This window comes from Mesocricetus auratus, unplaced genomic scaffold (assembly GCF_017639785.1).
Source record: "Mesocricetus auratus isolate SY011 unplaced genomic scaffold, BCM_Maur_2.0 Super-Scaffold_100008, whole genome shotgun sequence".
Taxonomy (NCBI): Eukaryota; Metazoa; Chordata; class Mammalia; order Rodentia; family Cricetidae; genus Mesocricetus; species Mesocricetus auratus.
The window spans coordinates 81,720,121-81,741,826 of NW_024429192.1; the positions used below are offsets into that span (position 1 = coordinate 81,720,121).

General features: G+C 45.2%; 1 protein-coding gene across 1 annotated transcript; it reads left to right on the plus strand.

The window, feature by feature from the left end:
- Positions 1-84: 84 nt before the first annotated feature.
- On the plus strand, positions 85-18,294 carry Kdelr2 (KDEL endoplasmic reticulum protein retention receptor 2). Its single transcript, XM_005079948.4, has 5 exons — positions 85-312; positions 10,027-10,127; positions 14,787-14,945; positions 16,629-16,881; positions 17,214-18,294. The coding sequence occupies exons 1-5, from the start codon at positions 222-224 to the stop codon at positions 17,246-17,248; spliced, it is 639 nt and encodes a 212-aa protein (XP_005080005.1). The 5' UTR covers positions 85-221; the 3' UTR covers positions 17,249-18,294.
- The last annotated feature ends 3,412 nt before the right edge of the window (positions 18,295-21,706 follow it).

Genomic DNA, 21,706 nt, shown 5'->3' on the forward strand with positions numbered 1-21,706 from the left:
CTCAGGGTTTCGGGGCCTTTAAGGGGCGTGACAGGGGCGTGGCCCAGCGGTCGCCCGCTCTCCCAGGCTGCCCCGCGCGCGCGACGGCAGTTCGGCCACGTCCCTGGCCACGTCGCGCCCGCTCCCGCCATCTTTCGCCGCTTCCTCTCTCAGGGGCTTTCGCCGCGTCCTGAGTCGGTGCCGAGCCCCGGGGCCGCTGCGCCGCGCCGACCGCCGCCGCCATGAACATCTTCCGGCTGACTGGGGACCTGTCCCACCTGGCGGCCATCGTCATCCTACTGCTGAAGATCTGGAAGACGCGCTCCTGTGCGGGTGAGCGGTCGCCGGGGCGAGGCGCGAGGGGCAGGACCGCACGGAAGGACCCGTTCGGCCCTAGGTCTCTCTGAGGCTTGCGCGGGGCTCGCGACGGCCAGACACACCCACCTCGGCCGGCTCTGCGGGCATTGAAACCCCTCTGGGTGTGCACACGGGTTGGGGTCTCCGTCGCAGCCCTGAGCCCCCGATCTGCACTTGGTCCGCCCGCGAACTTGATCGTCCGGGTGCAGAGCACTAGCGCAACTGCCCCCAGGTCCTGCTGGATCTGAAAAGTTTAGGACGGGGTGTGAGGGGTTCTAGTAGGCGTTTCCCTCTCCTTGGGCTTTTGGGGGTCGCCTCTGAGTCCCCAGCAATCAATGGGAAACTTGCTCGAGGAGGATGGATGGGTAGGACCGCGAGCGAGCAGGGCCTGACGTGGCAACCAGGCCACCCACGAAGGGGGGGGGGCTCGCTGGAGGAAGAGGGCATCCTGCTCTTCATCCTGTTCTCCTCAAGGACTGGAGCAGGGGATGGTGTCAGGTCAGGCCTGTGCTTACAGTTAAGTGGACTGCACACAAGTCTTAGGGTTCAAGATTTCACCCATCATTTAAAAAAAAAAAGAAAAAGATGTGAGTTTGTAAGGGAGTGAGTTACTTGGCAAAGTTTCATGCCACTTTGGGAAACAAGCTGTTTTTTTCATTCTTAAGTGTGGCCTTCTAATAACTGGTTCTCTTAAGATGCAAGCGCTGGGTACTACTGAGGTCTCCTCTATGTCGTCCTCATCTAGTTCTCCTGGCTCCACGTCACCAGTGAGTTGGCCCTGCCCCTCCCTCTTAAGTGCATACATATTTCATTTGGGTATTGCAGAGAGGCACTAGAATGAACTTTCCCTACACAATAGCTGTGAATTCCTGCATTTCATTAAATCTGGAGAATCTTCTAAGGTTTAGATAATGTCTTGGTGAATGTGATGGTGTTTGTTTGTAATCCCAGCATTTGAGAGGTGGAATCCTGATGATCAGGGATTCAAAATCAGCACGGACTATATGAGACGCTGGCTGCAAAAACAAGCTCTTCCCCCAACAAACTCTTCCCTCAAAACCCAAAATGAATTCTTTTTTTTGGGGGGGCAGCATTTTGAGACAGGGTTTCTCTGTGGCTTTGGAGGCTTTCCTGGAATAGCTCTTGTAGACAAGGCTGGTCTAGAACTCACAGAGATCCACCTACCTCTGCCTCCAAGTGCTGGGATTAAAGGCTTGCACCACCACCTCAGGGCACCAAAATACATTCTTAAACCCAATGCTATGATGGCCACCGATGGAATAACTTTGTGTACTCAAATTTAATGTTTTTTAGAGACAGCAGAAGATAGAAGTCCTAGAGGACCTGGGTGATTGAGGCACCGTCTATCTGGTTTATTAGTAAACATCTCATCTCATGTTAACACCACCCCTTTGACTCTGCTGTCTGAAGGTCTCATCTCTCCCTGGAATATAGTTGAAATCCAGGAAGTGAGCACAGCCAACAAAGACCTTTGATCAATCAAAGTGGATGCTACAAAGTCCTGTACTGAAAACACCGTTTCTGACTTGGAGGTGACCTGAGAGGCTCAGTTGCATGATTTGTGATAACACCAAATTAATGGCTGCAATTTCGATAGGTGTGCATTCAGTAGCCAGCTCAGTGTTTTATGTAGCTCATCTCAGGCAGTCCTTTAAAATCACCATGTGGCCAGGCCCCCACACCGGAGGAGGGAACTGAGTCTTAGGGAGGTAAGCACAGTTTTGATGAAGTCAGGATTGAAACATAAGCAGGAATTCATAAGTTGCAATTTCAAATTAACATTTGCTTTGTCCCACATAGTTTTAGTTTTCACATTTGATGCCAGTGGTTTAGATGTTTTTGTTGTTGTTGCACTCAGACACTACTTCTAGTCTTTAGCTTTCTTTCAAAATCTCTTAAGTTTCTTCATTTCTTATGTTCTTCTGCCAAGTAAAGATTTATTTTTAATTGTGTGGGTGCTGGTTCCTGTGGTGGCCAAGAGAAGAAGACATCATATTCCCCTGGAGATAGAGTGCAGGCAGCTTTGAGCTGCCTGATATGCTGAGAACTGGACTCAGGTCCTTTGCAAGAGCAGTACATCCTCTTAATGGCTGACCCATCTCTCCAGCCCCCAGAAATAGATGCTTTTTTCATTATTCATTTTTATGTGCATGTGTGTGTGTTCGCCACAAGTATATAGAAGCCTATGGAGACCAGCAGAGGGTATTAGATCCTCTGGAATGGAAGTTACGGCCAGTTGTAAGCCACCCTGTGGTTGCTGGAAACCAAACCTAGGTACTCTGCAAGAGCAGCAAGTGCTCTTGCAGAGTACCTAGCCACTGAGCTGTTTCTCTCACCCGCCTAAGTAGAATTCTCTTTTTTTCTTTTTTGGTTTTTCAAGGCAGGGTTTTTCTGTGGCTTTTGAGGCTGTCCTGGAACTAGCTCTTGTGGACCAGGCTGGTCACAAACTCAGAGAGATCCACCTGCCTCTGCCTCCCAAGTACTGGGATTAAAGGCATGCGCCACCACCGCCCACCCTAAGTAGAATTCTTTTTTTTTTTTTAATGACTCTTTTTTTTGCAAGTGCTCTTTTTTTGTTTTTGTTTTTGTTTATTTATTACATATATAGTGTTCTGCCTATATGCCAGAAGAGGACACCGGATTGAATTGTAGATGGTTGTGAGCCACCATGTGGTTGCTGGGAATTGAACTCAGGACCCCTGGAAGAGCAGTCAGTGCTCTTAACCTCTGAGCCATCTCTCCAGCCCCTAAGTAGAATTCTTAAGGGAACCTTGAGTAACAAGGAAAAGGAAGTGGGTACTATTTAATATTCATTGTTTTCGTGGGAGATTAGAGCATTAATGAGAACAAAGTATTCCAGCTGAAGTGACAAGATAGGAGGTAAGCTCTCAGTTCAGGAGTGTTTCCTAAGTATCCCGTGGACATTATTAAACTGTCCTCGCTCTTGGACTCAGGGTCCTTTTCATTTTCTGATCTCTCAAAAATGAAACTCACCAAGATGATTTATTCTGAATTAAACACTGACTTGTCCTAGCTCCTCTGTTTTTCCAGGCTAAGTTATAAAAGTTGTTTAGCAACTTTTGAGGGAGGAAGAACTTGATCTGAGTTTCTAAAATATCTGGAACCTGAGCCATGGCCATCCAGGTGGTGGTTCTCAGCTTGAAAGTCAGAGCTCACGTTAGGGTTTCAACACCAGTGCTAAACACTCCAGCAACTCCTAACCCACAGGACATTTTTCCCTAAGGGGAGGATGAGGCAGCTAGACAGTGGGACATTCCATTTTTTGAGTATTCAGTGTTGCCTCAAACTTGGAATCCTCCTGCCTCAGCCTCCCAGGAGCTAGGATTGCAGGTGTGCTGATCTTGTGTAAATGCTGTGGCTGCGTCTGTTGTTACTACATTGGGAAATGAGGTATAGACAGTGTCTTGTGTTCCTGAACTGCCAGGCATCATGATGATCAAATTGTCTCTCAGATTGTCACTTTTTTTTTTTTTTTTTTTTTTTTTTTGGTCCTAAGCCCTTATCTAGAGTTCCATTTGAGAAGAAGCTGTAATATTTACTTATTTATGGTGCCGGAGTATGAACCCCGGGCCTCACTGAAGTCAAGCAATTGCTCTACCAGATGAGCCAAATCCACATCCCAAAGCTGTGTTTTTAGGTGAAGTACTTTCTATCTAACTTTCCCTATAAGCTGGTAGTCACTGTCAGTGTTGAGCATTGAGTGAGTGACTGGTGGAATCCTGAGATGAGTGACCTCCAGCCTTCCTCCTTTGGTTACTCCTTTCTTCCTAGCCATTGTGTAGTTTATAAACTTTTTAACCTATCAAATTTGACAAGAGCAACTGCAACTGTCCCTGTATTTCACATAACTGAATAGTTTATTTATTTGAAGCAAATAGAAAACACTTTTTGTTGTTGTTGCTGGTATTAGAGATTGAATTTAGGACCTCATGACCTTGTGCATGGTGGTCAAGCGCTCTACCACAGGGCTCTCCCAGTGGTAACAGTTATTTTTGTTGTTGACACTGCGTGTTTGAAGCCTTTGCATCACATTCCTAGCTTCCTCTTGGAGCTGTTTTCTCTGTTCCTGTGAAGACTAGTCTCTTAGTAATCATGGCTTGCATTGACCACCTTCTGTGTGCACAGCACCGAGACGATTCAGCAGCAGATGGCAGCAGAGTTTCCACTCTAAGACTGCAATGACAGAACCCTTGGTTCCATCCTTGCATCTTATAAACTGGGTGTGGCAGTGTATGCTGTAGCCCAAGCATTCTGGAAGTAGACATAGGACTAGAAGTTCAAAGCCATCTTTGGCTACAAAGAATCTTGAGAGAATAAAAAGGATGCTGTAGTGGGAGAATGCTTGTCTAGCATGTGTGAGTCCTGGGTTTGAGCCTTAGCATTGCACAAAGATAGGTTCAGGTCAAGTGAGATGGCAAATCATGTGAAGAGGTACAAACATGGTTGTCAAGCCATAAGGGCAATACTTCTGTGAGTGTGAAGTGGAAGGACAGACCCCCAAGGACACTTCCTGTGACTTCCCAACAGGGAGTGTAGAAACGCTGAGGGAAGAGTGCTCATATGGCCCAAGATAGCCTTGAACTCCTTACCCTTCTGCTCCACCTCAGAGTGCTGGGATCATAGGTGTGTGCTGTCAAGCCCAGCTTATGGAGTGCTGGGCTTTGTGCTTGCCAGCCAGGCACTCTTATCACTGAGCCATCTCTCCGACCACAAAATACTGTAAATAGAGGTGTTTGTGTAGAATTTAAAACAACAAAAACTATAAGCAGGCTGGAGAGATGGCTTATGTGCGTGCTAGATGCTGTTCAGTTCTCAACAGCCATATTGGATGGTTCCAGGGGAGCCAATGCCCTCTTCTATCCTCCCTTTGTACGCCCCCAGCACATACACACATAAATAGAATCTAGAAAACAATCTGTAAAAATAAACATAAATCCAGGGAAGAAATTAAATAATTCAGATAGTCAGTGGTCTCATAAATCTTGTTATGTCCACACTGAACATTGTAAAGACATTAAACAGGATGGAACCACACATGTGTGTTCTTAGAAGGAAAAGATGATTCCAAGATATGACTTCAAAAGCAGGTTGTAAAACACAAGGTTACTTTAAAGAGGAAAAATGTATGTGGTACACGTACAAACATGAATGGACAGAGGACTTCCAGGGCTGGAGATGGCTCAGCAGTTAAGAGCACCTGCTGCTCTTGCAGAGGGCTTGGGTTTGCTCTCCAGCACCTGCATGGGGCTAACAATGATCTGTAACTCCAAATCCAGGGACTCTTGACTGCTTCTGGCCTCAGGCATCAGGCACATGTGTGGTACACATTTATACATGTGACCAGACATCATATACATAAAACTAAATGCTTTTTTTTTAAAGGGAGGAACCTTAAAACAGTCACACAGTTACATGTAAAGTGGAGATGGGAGGGCTCTTTAAGAGTGGTACTGGAAGCTGGTGTTGGTGGGAGGCAGAGGCAGGTGGATCTCTGTGAGTTCAAGGCCAGCCTGGTCTACAGAGTGAGTTCCAGGTCAGCCTCCAAAGCCATAGAGAAACCCTGTCTTGAAAAACCAAAAAAAAAAAGAGTGGTACTGGAGAGGTGGCTATCATTGAGAGCACTTCCTACTTTTCTAGAGAACTTGGGTTTGGTTCTGATACCCTCCGCTGGCCTCTTTAGGCACCCACACTCATGCACTTAATCCACATACAAAGTATACAAAGACATGCGTAATTAAAAGTAATAAAGATAAACTTTTGAAAGAGAGAAAACCTAGTCAGGCGTTGGTGGCGCACGCCATTAATCCCAGCACTCAGGAGGCAGAGGCAGGTGGATCTCTGTGAGTTCAGGGCCAGCCTGGTCTACAAAGCTACACAGAAACCCTGTCTCAAAAACCAAACAGAGAGAGAGAGAGAGACAACCTTATAGTCATTGTGTATATTTTAACCCATTAGAAAAATTTTAAGAATGATTGGCATGTGTTTTCTTGTATTAACTGTTGTTTCTCAGGTTTTCACAACGGTGTGTATATATGAAGCGCTTTGTGCCATCTTTTCAGCATTACAAACAAGTTAGTGTAATCTGTTTGACAGCACAGAAAGTGGAATTAGGGTGGCATAAATAGGTCCAGCCTTAAACAGCATCTCGACTGAATTTGAACCTAGATTCTCTGGTTCCAAAACCACCTCCCTTCCTGCTGAGAATCTAACCCAGAGCCTTGGGCATGCTAGATACTCTACCAGTGAGCTACATTCCCTCCCCTTGGTAGGTTTTTTGAGACAAGAAGATCCTGCCATATAGGCCAGACTGGCTTTGAACTCTGGTCTTCCTGCCTCAGCTTCCTGATTAGAGATACACTGGGACTGCAAGCTTCTTCTGCTATGCCTGACTGTGAGGCTGTTCTTAAGTATTGAGCTGTGGCGTCCAGGGAAAGGTCATGAGTTTTAACAGGATGTCCAAGCTAGGTGTGACAGTGCACATTTGTAATTCCAGCCCTTGGAAAGGTGGAGGCAAGAGGATGAGGAGCTCAAGGCTAGCTTTAACCCATAGCAGATTCTAGGTCAGCCTGGGCTATTTGTCTGTCCCCACCAAAAGAAAAAGGGTTTTTTTTTTTTTTTTTTTGCTTTGTTTTGTTTTATTTAGAATACTAAGATCCTTTGAGAGATTCCTAGGAGTGGAACCTTTCCGGGTAGCCTGACCCACAGTACTTGGTGACATCCCTGCTGTTACTAGAATCTCCTTTGTTTGAATAAGATGTCTGTTCCATAAACCAGTAGGAATGTCAGAAACCGAACTTTGAACATTGACTGTAATTAAAGCCCTGTGGGCTTTTGTGAGCCTTACTGAGCTCTGGGAAAGACAAGAATGTGCAGTACTAATTTGAAGAGTTCTGCTCTTAAGTGCAGCTGTCAGGTGCATTTCAGGGTGTTGATCAGAAGTGCCGACAGTGGTGCTCTGTGAGCACTTATTACGTGATTACCTTCGGACTTTCTGGTCCAAGATCAGGTTAGTATTGCCTGACATTGTAACTCAGTAGTATAAGGGGCTTGCCTAACATGAGGCCCTGGGTTTGACCCTCAGGATTGAAGGTGGGCAGGCAGGCAGGCATACAGACCAAATGACTGACACCCAGCACTGCAGATCCATCAGTAGACCTATAAGGTAGCCGCTATTCTATTCCACCCCTACCCCCAAGTGATTCTTGCCCACCCTTTCCTGTCTTTGGCTTGACACTGCTTCCTTCTGTGAGAAGAGACACCGTCTCAGTAATAAAGAGAAAAGCGGCTACGGGCTAGTCAAGCTCCAGATCAGGGAGAATGGTTGCTGTATCCTGTAAGCATCCAGGATCCCAGATGTTCCTTTGTGGATTCCACAGCATAATACATACCTGCCCAGTGCTCACTCGGAGAATCTCTCATGCTGCAGCTTATAGTCAGTTAGGTAGACCCAGAGCACAGTATCTGTTTACTGTCTTAGAGACACAGTAGGACTCAGAGTCTCTGAAAGTTTCATCCAGAATAGCACAGTGTGAGACTGTCCAGGACATGAAGATAAAATGAATTCTATTTCCTTTGGGCATGTGTTTTTTCAGACCCTACCACATGTTTCATCTAGTGCCCAGCACAGGAAATACTAAACGGAACGAGGCACAACTTCCACAAGGGAGTTCTGTGTCTACTGGAGGTTTTTACAGGTATGGGATCCAGATCATCAGAGTTGTGTGAGTCAGAGCTCAAGTGTCCTTGCCTTCCACCTTGTGTGAACCACTGTCTCTTTGTTTCATAAGTCAGGCTAGCTGGTCTATGAGCCTCCAGGGTTCTCCTGTTTCCACTTCCCATCTTTCAGGAGAAGTGCCGTGATCACAAATGCCTGCTGCTCTGCCTGGCTGCTTTACATGGATTCTGGGGGTCCCCTCACTTGCATGACAAGTGGTTCATCTGCTGAGCCAGCCCCACGGTGTGTCGTATAATGTCCGTGGAGAAGCATCTGGCATGAAGTGGCTTCAGGATGAATCAGCAGTCCTAAGGCAGGGTGTCTCCAAGTGGAGGTGATGGTTGTTTAGTTGGGTCTCAAGGGACAGTGGTGAGCTACCACTTTTGGCTTTTAGCGTAGGAATGCTGGAACGATAAGGATGCACCTGGTGCCAAAGCCCCACTGGAATAAACCCTTCCTGGCAAACTGCCTGTCTGTATCCTGCTTTATTGAAAATACTGGGGGGCTAGAGAGATGGCTCAGAGGTTAAGAGCACTGGCTAGTCTTCCAGAGGTCCCGAGTTCTATTCCCAGCAACCAAATGGTGGCTCACAACCATCCATAATGAGATCTGGTGCCCTCTTCTGGCACATATGCCAGAACACTGTATGCATAATAAATAAATCAAAAAAGAAAATACTGGGAAGAACCATATAGAAAATGAACTGGAGCCGGGCGTTGGTGGCGCACGCCTTTAATCCCAGCACTCGGGAGGCAGAGGCAGGCGGATCTCTGTGAGTTCGAGACCAGGCTGGACTACCAAGCGAGTTCCAGGACAGCCTCCAAAGCCACAGAGAAACCCTGTCTCGAAAAAAACAAAAAAAAAAAAAAAAGAAAATGAACTGGAAAATTCTCAAGACTTCACCAAACATCACATAAGACCTGTCTGGGCTCCTGTTTTTCTCACCCCAGTGTTTAGCATCTGCTTTGACATTTCTCCTCTGGAGCATTAATCTCTGATAGCAAAATGTCCTCATTTCTGAGGAAAGAAATAAGCAGCAGATTGGCTGCCCAGCTCTGCCCTAGACCCTTGCATGGAAGCAGAGGCAATGTCCTTCCTTTGTATTCATTTGTGAATGAGCTCTTTACTCATAATGAGAGAGTTCTTACATGTAGTTTCTGTAAGCTGGAAATGACCTGAAAATGTCAGAGAAGAGTGCACTTTATCATGTTCCACAGGAGTGAAGGGAGTGTAGAGTTGTCTTCTGGCTCCATGCTGGGCGCTGTGTAATGGGTAGAATGTGTACTGCTGACGAGGTGGTCAGCTTCTGCTATCAGTCACTATCCAGTTGTCATAAATTGCTGGGATCTTGAAATTGATATAGCCATGTGGGCAGATGTAGGTACCTGAAAGGTCAAGTGTACCGTGTTCTTCTGGTCTCCCCCCACGGGAGCTGTGGCTGCCCTGCTTTGCAGGTGGAAACACAGTGTCAAGGTGTGACACCATGTTGTCCGTTTTTACTTTGTGTTGTTTCCAGACAAAGTCCCCCTGTGTAGTTCAGGCAGGCCTGGAACTCAGTCTTCCTGCTTCCCCTTCTCAGGTGTTGGGAACTGAGGCATGTGCCGGCACAGCCAGCCTCGGGTGTTAGGCATATGAAGGTAAAGATGGCGTGATGCTGGATAGCAAGCAGTACGCTGAGCTCAGTCCTTGGAGGGTGCACATCTTGGTGTGTTGGTGGTAGTGTAGTCACTTATCCGCATTCATCCATCATAGCAGGACCAGTTAAGAGAGCTGAAAGAAAAAACTTTGTTTTCTCGGGTTCAATCAGTTGTCCCCAGGCCTGGGCCTTTGACCCCAAGTGCCTTTTCCCTGTCTGTGTACTTGCTGCCCAGGGTGATCTCAGGAGCCAAAGTTCTTCTCCAGGGCTGTTCTAACTCTCACTTTTCTTTCTTCAGGCATTTCTGGGAAAAGCCAGCTTCTGTTTGCACTGGTCTTCACAACTCGTTACCTGGATCTTTTTACTTCGTTCATTTCACTATATAATACATCTATGAAGGTATGGTATAATACCAGCTCCAGGGCATTTATCTACCATGTGTACACCCATGGGAACTATTAGCTCTTTTTTTTTTTTTTAGTTTAAAATCTCCAAGAAAAATAACTAGATATACTATTCTTTTAAAAATGTTTCATCTTCAGTGTATGTATATGTAAAAGCAGGCAAGCACATGTTGTGGTGGCCAGAGGACACTTTTGGGAATAAATTCTTTCCTTTTACACAACTCAAGTTGTCAGGCTCAATTGGTAAGGGCTTTTACCTGCTGAGCCATCTTGCTGGTGTGTCTGCGTGTCTGTCTCTATAGAGGTTTGAACTTTCAGTCATAGTCACCTCATTGCACTCTCTTGCCCCCTTCTGCTAATTCCCTTTTTTCTTCCCAACCATCTCCCCTCTGCTTTCATGTCTTTTTGCTATATTTATTTGATTTTGTAGTGCTGGGAATTGACTTGGGGGTCTCATTTTGCAAGTACTTTACAGCATGGTTCTAAGAACTTACTTTGGAGCACCCCCTACCCAACACTGTGTTTGAAAGCATCTTGATGAGTATAGGTTAAAGTAGGCATGCTTTATTTGGGTTTATGATCTTTGTTTAAAAAAAAAAAATTGAGAGCCAGTGAGGTGGCTCAATGAGAAAGGAGACGTGCCACCAAGCCTGACAACTTGATTTCAATCCTTGGACTCACGTGGTGGAAGAAGAGAACCAACTTCCACAAGTTGTCTCTTAACTGCCATACACAAACACATATATCAAATAAATAAACCTTTAAAAAATTTAAGGAAAAAAAGAGCAAGTTTGAATCACCTGTAATTATTTTGTTCTGGACTCTAGTAATCAGGAAATATTTAGCTGTCTTAAAAATGATTAGTTTGGGGCTGGAGAGATGGCTCAGAGGTTAAGAGCACTGGCAGCTCTTCCAGAGGTCTGGAGTTCAATTTCCAGCACCCACATGGTGTCTCAAAGCCATCTATAATGAGATCCGGTACCCTCTTCTGGCCTGCAGGCATGTATGCAGATAGAACACTGTATACATAATAAATAAATAAATCTTGACTGGGTTGGACTGGGGATGTGGCTCAGTCTGTACAATGCTTCTGTGTCAGTATGAAGACCTTGGTTTGATCCTCAGCACCCATGTAAGTTGGGTGTGGTAGCACTTACTTGTAATCCCTGCTCTAGGGAGGTAGAGACAGGAGGATCCCCAGGGCTCAGAGTCCTGCCAACCTAGCCTGGTTGCTGAGCCCTTTGTCTCAAAAACACCTTAGCAGGAGCAATGATTCAGCAGTTAAGAACACATACTGCTCTTGCAGAGAAACTGAGTTTGGTTCCTAGCACCCATATCAAGAAGCTTCAGGGGTTCTGGCTTTCTTGTGGCTCTGTCATGCATCCCTATACATGCACAGACATACACATAAATTACAATAACTCAAAAACACCCCAGGAACACGAACCCTGACGAATGTATATATACAGAGTGACTAGGGTTCTGCTTACTGTCTGAGTAAGATAAAACTGCAGGTACTGGGGATGGGAGAGTCAGAGTCCTCTCTTCCTACTGAGTCCCAACTCAGCACAATCCTGCTTGCTTGCTTGCTGAGCCAGAGCCCAGCTGTAGGTCGCAAGCAGGGCCCTGGGAAGCCCCAGGCTATATAGTAAGCCTGGACTAGGTATGGTTCAGAGGGGATGCATTGTGGGTGCACCTCCATGTGAGTTCTCTTTATTAATACACGTGTAGGGTTAAAACCAAAAATTTTAATACATGCTAATGATTTACAGACATAAATGCATAATGAAGGAATGGGAACTGTTTAGTGTCATTGTGGGTTTTTAAACTATGCAAGGGCTTGGTGATTACCCTCATTTCCCTATTAAGTCATTTGCCCCAGTGTTTTCCCAATTAAGTTTTTAAAGTTGTATTTCCTAGGGAGAAGGATTGACAAGGCAGTGTTGTCCTATCCCAGCCATCTCTATTCATGAATGAAATCTGCATTTGATTCTTAGGCCTGAGTGTCTGCAGTTTACAAATTGATATAATTTCAGAATACTAGACTTTTCCTTGTGGCTGGGTGACCTTTTAAAGATGAAAGAACACAGGACTCAATTGTGAGCCCTTGAACAGCTCTGTTGCTGTGTGCCCAAAATTGTCTTGGAGGCAGAAGTGTTTTATAAACTAGCTTCCTGGGGGCTGGGGAGACAGACAGCTCAGCAGTTTAAAAGCATTTGCTTCTCTTGCAGAGGACAGGCATTTAGTACCCAGCACCCACAGCAGCCTGTGATTCTAGCTCCAGGGGATCTGACTCCCTTTTCTGGACTTTGTAGACATACAAACGTGCACATACATACACACATAAATGAAGAATAAAATAAATTTTGGAGCTGGAGAGATTGTTCATCAATTAAGATGTTTTGTTAATACTGCATTTAAAATTTTTAGATTTATTTATTCCATTATTTTATATGTATGTTTTGCCTGTATTTATGTATGTATACCACATGTGTGCCTAGTGCCCATGAGGTCAGAAGAGGGCATTGAATCCCTAGGTCTGAAGTTACAGGCAGTGGTGAGCTGCTATGTAGGTGCTGGGAATTGAACCCAGGTCCTCTGCAAGAGCAACCAGTTCCTCAACTTGTGCAGAGGATACAAGTTCAATTCCTAGCACCCACATCATGTTGTCTGTAACTCCAGTTCCAGGGAATCCAATGCCTTCTATTCTGTAGGCACCACACTCCAGTGCACAAACCTAAGTCAGACACATAATAATTAAAAATAATTAAAAAAAATAATACTATGGACTGGAGAGATGGCTCGGTTTTAGATCACTTGTTACCCTTGCAGAGGACCTGACACCTATAACTCCAGTTCCAGAGACATCAATCCCTTCTGCCCTTGGAGGGCACCAGATAAACATGTGATGTTATGTGTATGCATGCAGGCAAAACACTTATAAAATAAAATTTTCACACCTTTAATCCCAGCACTCGGGAGGCAGAGGCAGGCGGATCTCTGTGAGTTCGAGGCCGGGCTGGACGGATAGCCTCCGAAACAATACAGAGAAACCCTGTCTCGTAAAAACAAAAAAAAATAAAAAAATAAAAAAATAAAATTTTAAATCTTAAAATAGTAATAACCTTAAACAAAGCTAACTTTGCTTTGGCTTTGCTTTGTTACAATACCAAACTGAATTTCACAGCAACAATCTAATATTTATTGTTTTGTTTTAATATTTTATTTATTTATTGTGTATACAGCCTTCTGCCTGCATGCCAGCAGAGGGCACCAGATCTCATTCAGGGTAGTTGTGAGCCACCATGTGGTTGCCAGGAAATGAACTCAGGACCTCTGGAAGAACAATCAGTGCTCTTAACTGCTGAGCCATCTCCCCAGCCCCCTAATATTTATTGTTAAAGTAATGCACTGTTTTGCATTTTTATGTCCATTTATTTTGTGAATATGTGAGTGTACGTGCCTGGGTGCACACATGGCGCTGCTCAAGTGTGGGGTCAGGTTCTCCTTTCAGCACGCATGTCCCAGAGATTGAATCAGTCATTGAGCTTGGGCCCTATGCCTTTACATACCCAGCCATCTTTCTGGCCCTAAACAAAGGAGTGCAGTTTAAGTAAAGCCACTGTGGCAAAAGTTTAACCTGGATTACAGTGCTTATCTTATCTTTATAAAAAAGCTAGCCAAAGAAGTGTTGGATGGAAGTCCTTGGTCCAGAGCTGCAGTGAACTTTGCATTCTTTCCCCTCTAAAGCCGCTGTGTCATAGGGTAAGAAGAGAGTCAAAGCCTGTTTCTCTGGAGTTCTTAGAGTTTTAAAACACATGCTTAACATTTGATCCAGCAACCTACTCTTGGGTATAAATGCAAGAAAAATGACACTTAACATTCACACAAAGGCTGTAACACGTGTTCACAGCAGCTAATCACCATCTTCCAACTGGAAACAGGACACCTCTCCTTTAACTGGTGAGTGGGTAGGCTGATTGTGGTACATCTGTACATTAGACCTCTGCTCAGCACAAAGGAGGAAACAGACCAGAGATATGACTCAGTGGACAAGAGTGCTTGCTGCTCAGTTGTGAGACCTGGAGTTCAAGTCCCAGAACTCACATTAGGCAGCTTAGAACAGGTTTACAATAGGCTGTAACTCCAGCTTCAAGGGATTTGATGCCCTCTTCTGGTTTCCATGGGTACATGTGCACTTACACATACATAAATAAAATAATTTTTTCTGATCTCTAAAAAAGGGAAAATAACTAATGTATGTAGCAACTTTGACTCTCAGACACATTGTGCCATCTGAGGAAGCCAGATGCAAAAAGCAATGTATTGTTTGACTTCACTCATGTGGCAATCTAAAAAAAGCAAAACTGGAAACAGAACAGGAAGGGCAAAACTGGAGCCTGGAGGGGGCTTAACTACAGAGAACTACAGAGGCAATAGGATAAGATTTGGGTGACAGAACTGTCCTGCTTTCTCCTTGTGGTGGCTGTGTCACTGAGGAGTACACACCAGCGAGAAGTGAGTCTGAGAGAGAGAGAGAGAGAGAGAGAGAGAGAGAGAGAGAGAGAGAGAGAGTGTTTAAAGCTGACTCTATGGTGGTACAATAGTGCTTAGTTGCAATGTGTTCCTAACCTGGTGTCTCTCCTTTGCCTAGCTTATCTACATTGCCTGCTCCTATGCCACGGTGTACCTGATCTACATGAAATTTAAGGCCACCTATGATGGAAATCACGATACCTTTCGAGTGGAGTTTCTGGTGGTTCCCGTGGGAGGCCTCTCATTTCTAGTCAATCATGATTTCTCTCCTCTTGAGGTTGGTGAAGGGATTATTTAGTGCTCATATCTGGTTTCTTGTTAATAGAAAAATGGATTCTGGTTGTCTTCTTCCCTTTGTTTTGCTGTTTGGTAGACTTCTGGTACAATATACACTGTTGTAAATAGACTGGTATATCAGAATTAAACCACCCAGGTACTTGGGTGTCTGCTGAAAGTTTATCTGTCATCTTCTAGATGTTTCCCTAAATTAAGCCTGGTGTTGTGGTACATGACTGTCAGCCCAATACCTAGGAAGTAGAGACAAAGGATCAGGAGTAAGGTCATCCTCAGGTACATAGTGAATTTGAGGCCAATGTGAGCTACATAAGATCGTGTCTCAATGAAAGAAAGCGGGGGTGAGAAGGGCTGGGGAGATGTCTGTTAGTAAAGTGTTGAGTTCAAGCTCCAAGACCCACAAGAAAAATAGAGGTGCAAGCCGGACGTTGATGGCTCATGCCCTTAATCCCAGCACTCGGGAGGCAGAGGCAGGTGGATCTCTGTGAGTTCGAGACCAGCCTGGTCTACAAAGTGAGTTCCAGGACAGCCTCCAAAGCCACAGAGAAACCCTGTCTCAAAAAAAAAAAAAAACGAAACAAAACAAAAAGTGAGAAATAGAGGTGCAATGTTGGGGAGGCGGAGACAGTAAATTGCTAGAGCTCACTGGAGAACCAGCCCAGCTTGCTTACAAGGCTAGTGAGAGACCCTGCCTCAGAAAAGGAGATGGGTGGCACCTAAGGAATGACAGCCGAAGTCTTCTCCAGCACTAGCACATGTATACACACAGCTCCTTGACTTTATTGACAGACTCATTGCTAGTTGAAAAATATGCTGGGAAAATGCCGTAAAGAGAAGTCACACCATACAACAGGACTCACATAGGAGATTTATTGGAAATGGAGAGAGAAGGGGCATAGGAGGGAGGGGCAAAGACTGGTCCCTGGGGACAAGAGTGGTGGAAGAGAAACGGGGAGGGGGGAAGAGATGGGAGGTGGGTTATAAGGGAACGTAGTGAATGTGCACAGGTGGTGCTCTTAGTGGCTGCAGCTGAGGCTGTATCCTTTCAGAACCCCAAGGACAGATGCCTGAATAGAACAGCAGAGGCAAGTGAATCTCTGAGTTCAAGTCCAGCCTGGTCTACAGAGCAAGTTCCAGGACAGCTAGGACTACACAGAGAAACCCTGTCTTGAAAAGCCAAAAAGAAAAGGAAAAACACTTAATATAGGGAGCATACCAACCCAGCACATTGTAGAATATCGTTTCCTGTTGGTGTAGGCGATGAATGCACTGTGGCTGCCTGGGATCTGCAGCTCCTCTGCTGCCCAGCATCAGTACATTCCACTGTCCCAAGTTTAAGTATGAAAATTTAAGTATGGTTTCTGTGTGTATTGCTTTCATACTGTTAGGAAGTTGAAGAATTGTAAGGCAGAGCCATCTATAGTAGAAAAACATGGTCAGTTGGTAGAGAGTCAGCAGAAACAATGGCAGAAAGCAGGGTGGGTTGGGGACTGGATCTGGAGTGGGATGAGCCCACACAGGAACACCTTCCGTGTGAATTCTTGGTAGACAAGACATGACAATTCCCTTACGCAGCTCATCCAGCCTCATAGATGGTCTTTGCCATCTATGTTGTATGTGGTAGCCGCTTGCTCCTCCCAGCTGAAGCCAGCCTCCTGTCTTTCAGATCTTATGGACCTTCTCCATCTACCTGGAGTCAGTGGCCATCCTTCCACAGCTCTTTATGATCAGCAAGACCGGCGAGGCTGAGACCATCACTACCCACTACCTCTTCTTCCTGGGCCTCTACCGTGCTCTGTACCTTGTCAATTGGATCTGGCGCTTCTACTTCGAGGGTTTCTTTGACCTCATTGCTGTGGTGGCTGGTGTTGTCCAGACCATTCTCTACTGCGACTTCTTTTACTTATACATTACAAAAGGTACGTCACGTCTGGCCTTCAGTTCATCATTGCAGATTCTGTCAAGGGCTTGCTTGCCCAGCTCCCTCGAGACAGGGTTTCTCTATGTAGCACTAGCTGTCCTGGAACTCACTCTGTAGACCAGACTGGCCTCAAACTCACAGAGATTCTGCCTCCCGAGTGCTGAGATTAAAGCCGTGCGCCACCACCAGCCAGTGTGGCTTTGTTTTTGTTTTCTGTTGCCGTTATTTCCTTGTACTTGGGCCTGTGTATGAGAGGAGGACCAGGGGTAAAGAAACTGAACTTGTCCACCCAGTGACATCTTGTTTCTGTTCTTTTCCATCAAAACCTAGTACTCAAGGGAAAGAAGCTCAGTCTGCCAGCGTAAGTGCCAAAGACCATCAGCAGCCTCTGTCCTTCAGGGTGCTCGGACAGGATTCTCACCACGGCACAGGTGCAGGATGCTCAGTGCGGAGAAGCAGAGACGGCTCCTTCTGTCGCGGCCGCTCCCTGGTGGCTCTTTGGGGATGCGGAGGAAGGGACCAGGAGGCTCAGTCCACTGCATCCTGCCTTACCTTTTTTATTACTATGTACAAAGAGTTTTTTACACAAAGAAACTTAATGCTGTGTTAATAAATTCAATGTGTAGATGAATTGGGGCAGTTCTAAAAGTGACAATTTTGTACAGAATAAGTACAAACCTTTTTTTATTTTTTTGAAAATTCGTTGAGATGGTTGATTCTTTGTGTCTATAATGAAATTATACTCCTCGACACTTGGTAGATTATTCAAGCAACTGTCAAATTTCCATGCTATTTATTTTATTTCATTTTTTGCCAAAAGATGAGTTATGTTTGTCTGAAATCTGAGATGCTGTGCTCCATTTGGTGTTTCTGCCCAAACCAGTCCTCATTGCCCTGGAAATCCTTCCCTATATGTCAAAATACTACACTTCAGGTCTGGGAGGATGGTTGGCAAGTCCTACAGTTTTCATTATCAAAACTTGAGGTTCCCAGTGGAAACAGTGTCTGCCGATGCACACCAAATGCTCTCCCTTCGTCCCTGCTGAGATGTGGCAGCTTGAGTTTCTCCAGAGGCTGTTGAGCCCACCACACCCAGAGGCTCTGAGCCTCCTATCTTCTGAAAGTGGAGAGAGTGGGTGTGAGGGCTGTTTTGTACAGAGGACTCTACTCCTCTGAGGAATGGAACACAAATGGCTACCTGTCACTTTTAGTCACAAAGTCCAAGGATCACTACAACCATGTCAGATTCAAATGGTCTTTTTCATAGCGCTTTTGGTGATAAAATGATTGACAATCTTTTTAATTGGCAACACCAATTATTCCTTACATTCTTTTTAGTTTTTTTTTTAACTTGGCTCTTGCATGACCTATCTTGTGTTAACATCCTAAATAAACATTTTATTAAACATGATGTATGGTCCTTTCTATGGAATAGGCTTCTGAAAATTATCAGGATGTAGCAAAAGCCCAATAGGTCTGCACACAGCTGTACAAGAGCTGGAGAGATGGCTCTGTGGTTAAGGACTTGGTGGTTCAAAACTACCTATAACTCCAGTTCTGGGGATCCAACCCAAGGGCACATACATCCAAGTATATATCCTCACACACAGAAAAACTAATAATTTGGACATCCTGTGTTTTATGGGGAAAACAGGGTTTCTTATGTTGTTTTGTGTTTTTACTCACTTGAATGTGTGACTTTATTTGATACACCATAAACAGTAGAAGTATTGAATAATTATAATGTGCTAACTGCAAGAACGGAGTAGCTTTGCTTGTAGAGGAAGAAAGCTGGGAGGCTTGTGTTATTTACTATGGGGTCTCTACACCTAAGCTGGCAGTGCAATTGTAGGCTTGCCTCCTAACTCCATTTGACTTTGCTCTTATGCCTGTGTTTTTGCCTTACACATCGGCGTCCTCTGCCCCCAGCATCTTAGTCTTGCAGTTTCTTGAGCCTGCTTTTATCCTTAAACAGTTCTGTGGGGGATGAATGGGAGTCAGGTCCGTCTATCTGCCCACACTGAGGGGAGGGTGTTGAGGAGCTCACACCTGGATTTCACATGTAAATGAGACACTGGCTGGCCTTGGGCACACTGCACAGAGCAAGGATTTGAAGCCTCAGGTAGCCAGAAGCTACCAAAGTAGAGTAAAATTGGCTGTGGTGTTACCTACTACGTATTGGTGGTCTGCTAGGGTGATACCTTGCAGAAACAAGCACCTGCATCAGAACACATGGCTGGATGATGGCCTCATGAGGCCTGGCCTTGTATGGCATATTCTTGTAGCCTGGTTTCCTAGTTAACCTTGCTTCCTGAGTGAAGTTTAGCAGCTAACATATTCTCACTGAGATTTATGGGGTTTTGTTGAGACAGGATCTCATTAGTTAGACAGGCTGACTGAACTCACAGAGATCTGCCTGCCTCTGCCTTTCAAGTTCTAGGATTAAAGGTATGTGCTACCATGCCTAGCCCAATATAAAAGTTTTGGGTTTTGACAGTTTTTAGTTTAAAATAATGCTCATCAGAACCCCACATAAGAAAAGTGTAAAATTTTGGACTCAGGCTTGTGTGGAGTCTTGCAGTTCAAGGCATGGGATTTACTATGAATCTCAGTTCTGTTCAGTTCTGTAGAGAAACTCCATCTGCAGGATTTTAGAGGTTTAAATGATCCCCTGGGCCAGCAAGATGGGGCTTAGTGGACAAAATGCTTGCAACCACACCTGATGACCCAAATTCAGCCTGGAACCTGCCGCATAATGGGGCATTACACTCTCTGCCACGTAAGTGCCGTGGTGTGTGCATGTCCCTCCACCTCCAAAGATGTTTAAAGAACCCCTGTTGGTGAAGCTTGCCATGCAGAGCTTGGTAGTCCGTTGTTTTGTTTTTGAGACAGGGTTTCTCTGTGTAGCCCTGCTGTCCTGGAACTTGCTTTGTAGACCAGGTTGACCTCAAACAGTATGCACCACCATGGCCCAGCTAAGCTTGGTATTCTTTTTTTGTTTTGTTTCTTTTTTCAGGACAAGGTTTCTCTGTAATTTTGGAGCCTGTTTGGAACTCACTCTGTAGACCAGGCTGTCCTGGAACTCACAGAGATCCACCTGCCCCTGCCTCCCGAGTGCTGGGATTAAAGGCGTGCGCCACCATTTCTTAAGAAATGTCCTGCCAGACTCCCTTCCCCCTTTATTCTTTAGGGACAGCTGCCCTCAAAACTTCCTGGGAATTGGTATTGCCAGGGGTCTCTCTCTGGCCCAGATAACAACTGTTAGTTTTACTAGAAGGTTCAGAATTCTTGTAAGAAACCTATGAGATGGTACTGCGAGATGGCTCAGTGGGCAGAGGGACTCGCTTGAGTGGCTTGAGTTCAATATCTGTGACCTGTGTAAAGATGGAAGGGGAGAATCAACTCCAGAAATTGTCCTCTGACCTCCACGTACATGCTCTAACGTATGGACAGACAATACCCCAACACAATAATAAAATACTAGGCTGGGCGCTGGTGGCGCATGCCTTTAATCCCAGCACTCAGGAGACAGAGGCAGGTGGATCTCTGTGAGTTCAAGGCCAACCTGGTCGACAGAGTGAGTTTCAGGATAATATCCAAAGCAATATAGAGAAACCCTGTCTAGAAAAACAAAATGGATAGATAGATAGATAGATAGATAGATAGATAGATAGATAGATAGATAGATAGATAGATAGAAAGAATACTTAAAATCATGTGTATAGGTGTGTGAGTATATGTGGGTCTCTGAAGAGACCAGAGACATAAAATAGCCTTTGGAGCTGTAGTTACAGGGGGTTGTGAACAACTGATGTGGGTGCTGGGAATTGAACTCAAAACCTCTTCAGAAGCAGTAGAACTCTCAGTTGCAAAGTCATCTCTCCATCCCCTCTAAAACAAAGCTTTGAAAAGGAATAGATGTATAGAAATGGACTCTTAGGGATCTTCCAAAACCATTCCTCAGGTTTCAGGCAAAGTGGAAACTCCACATTGGGGTTTGTTTTCCGCCCCCTAGTGGCCAGGTTTGGTATTCCTGTGTAGCCTGGGCTCTGATTCCTCTTGCCCTCTTGTCTAGGCTAATAACCTTTGTAGTGTGGAATCTTGTGTACATGTTTCTCCTGTATAATTTCCTTTTTTTGTTTTATTTTGAGACAGGATCTCTATGTATCCCTAGATGGCCTGGAACACCATATGTAGACCAAACTTGTCTGGAAATCATAGAAACTGCTTGTCTGTGCCTCCCAAGTGCTGGGATTAAATGCCTAGTTTATAATTTAAAAGCCAGGTGAAGCCAGGTGTGGTGATAACAAGATTGTCATCCTAGCTACTCGAAAGGCTTGGAAACCTAGTGAGATCTATCTTTAAAAGTACACTGGAGCTGGGGAGATGGCTGGGGGAGTAAACTGTTTGCTGTGAAAGTGTGAGGACCTGAGTTTGAATCCCTGGCTCCCACCGGAAAGTTGGGTGTGGTGTGCACCTGTAACTCTAGCACTGTGGGGTAGAGACAGATTCAGCTGGGAGCTGGATTGCAAGCAGCCCAGCTGAAAACTTGAACTCTAAGTCAGTGAGAGAGCATGTCCCAAAAAATAAGGTGCTAGGAAGTAGTGCTGGAAAGATGGCTCAGTGGTTAAGACCACTAGCTTCTCTTCCAGAGGGCCCAGATTCAATTCCCAGCACCCACATGGCAGCTCACAACTGTGTAACTCCAGTTCTAGGAGATCCAACATTTTTGTCTGGTCTCCAGAGGCACAAAGGCCACATGTATGCAGACAAAACACCCATGTACATAAAATGAATTAATTTTAAAAATTAAGGCCAGGTGT

What these genes read in the sequence shown, in the direction of transcription:
- Kdelr2 (XM_005079948.4), top strand. Translation starts at nt 222, where the DNA reads ATGAACATCTTCCGGCTGACTGGGGACCTGTCCCACCTGGCGGCCATC. An exon ending in ATGATTTCTCTCCTCTTGAG is followed by an intron (nt 14,946 to 16,628) that starts GTTGGTGAAGGG and finishes CCTGTCTTTCAG; the next exon opens with ATCTTATGGACCTTCTCCAT. An exon ending in TTACTTATACATTACAAAAG is followed by an intron (nt 16,882 to 17,213) that starts GTACGTCACGTC and finishes ATCAAAACCTAG; the next exon opens with TACTCAAGGGAAAGAAGCTC.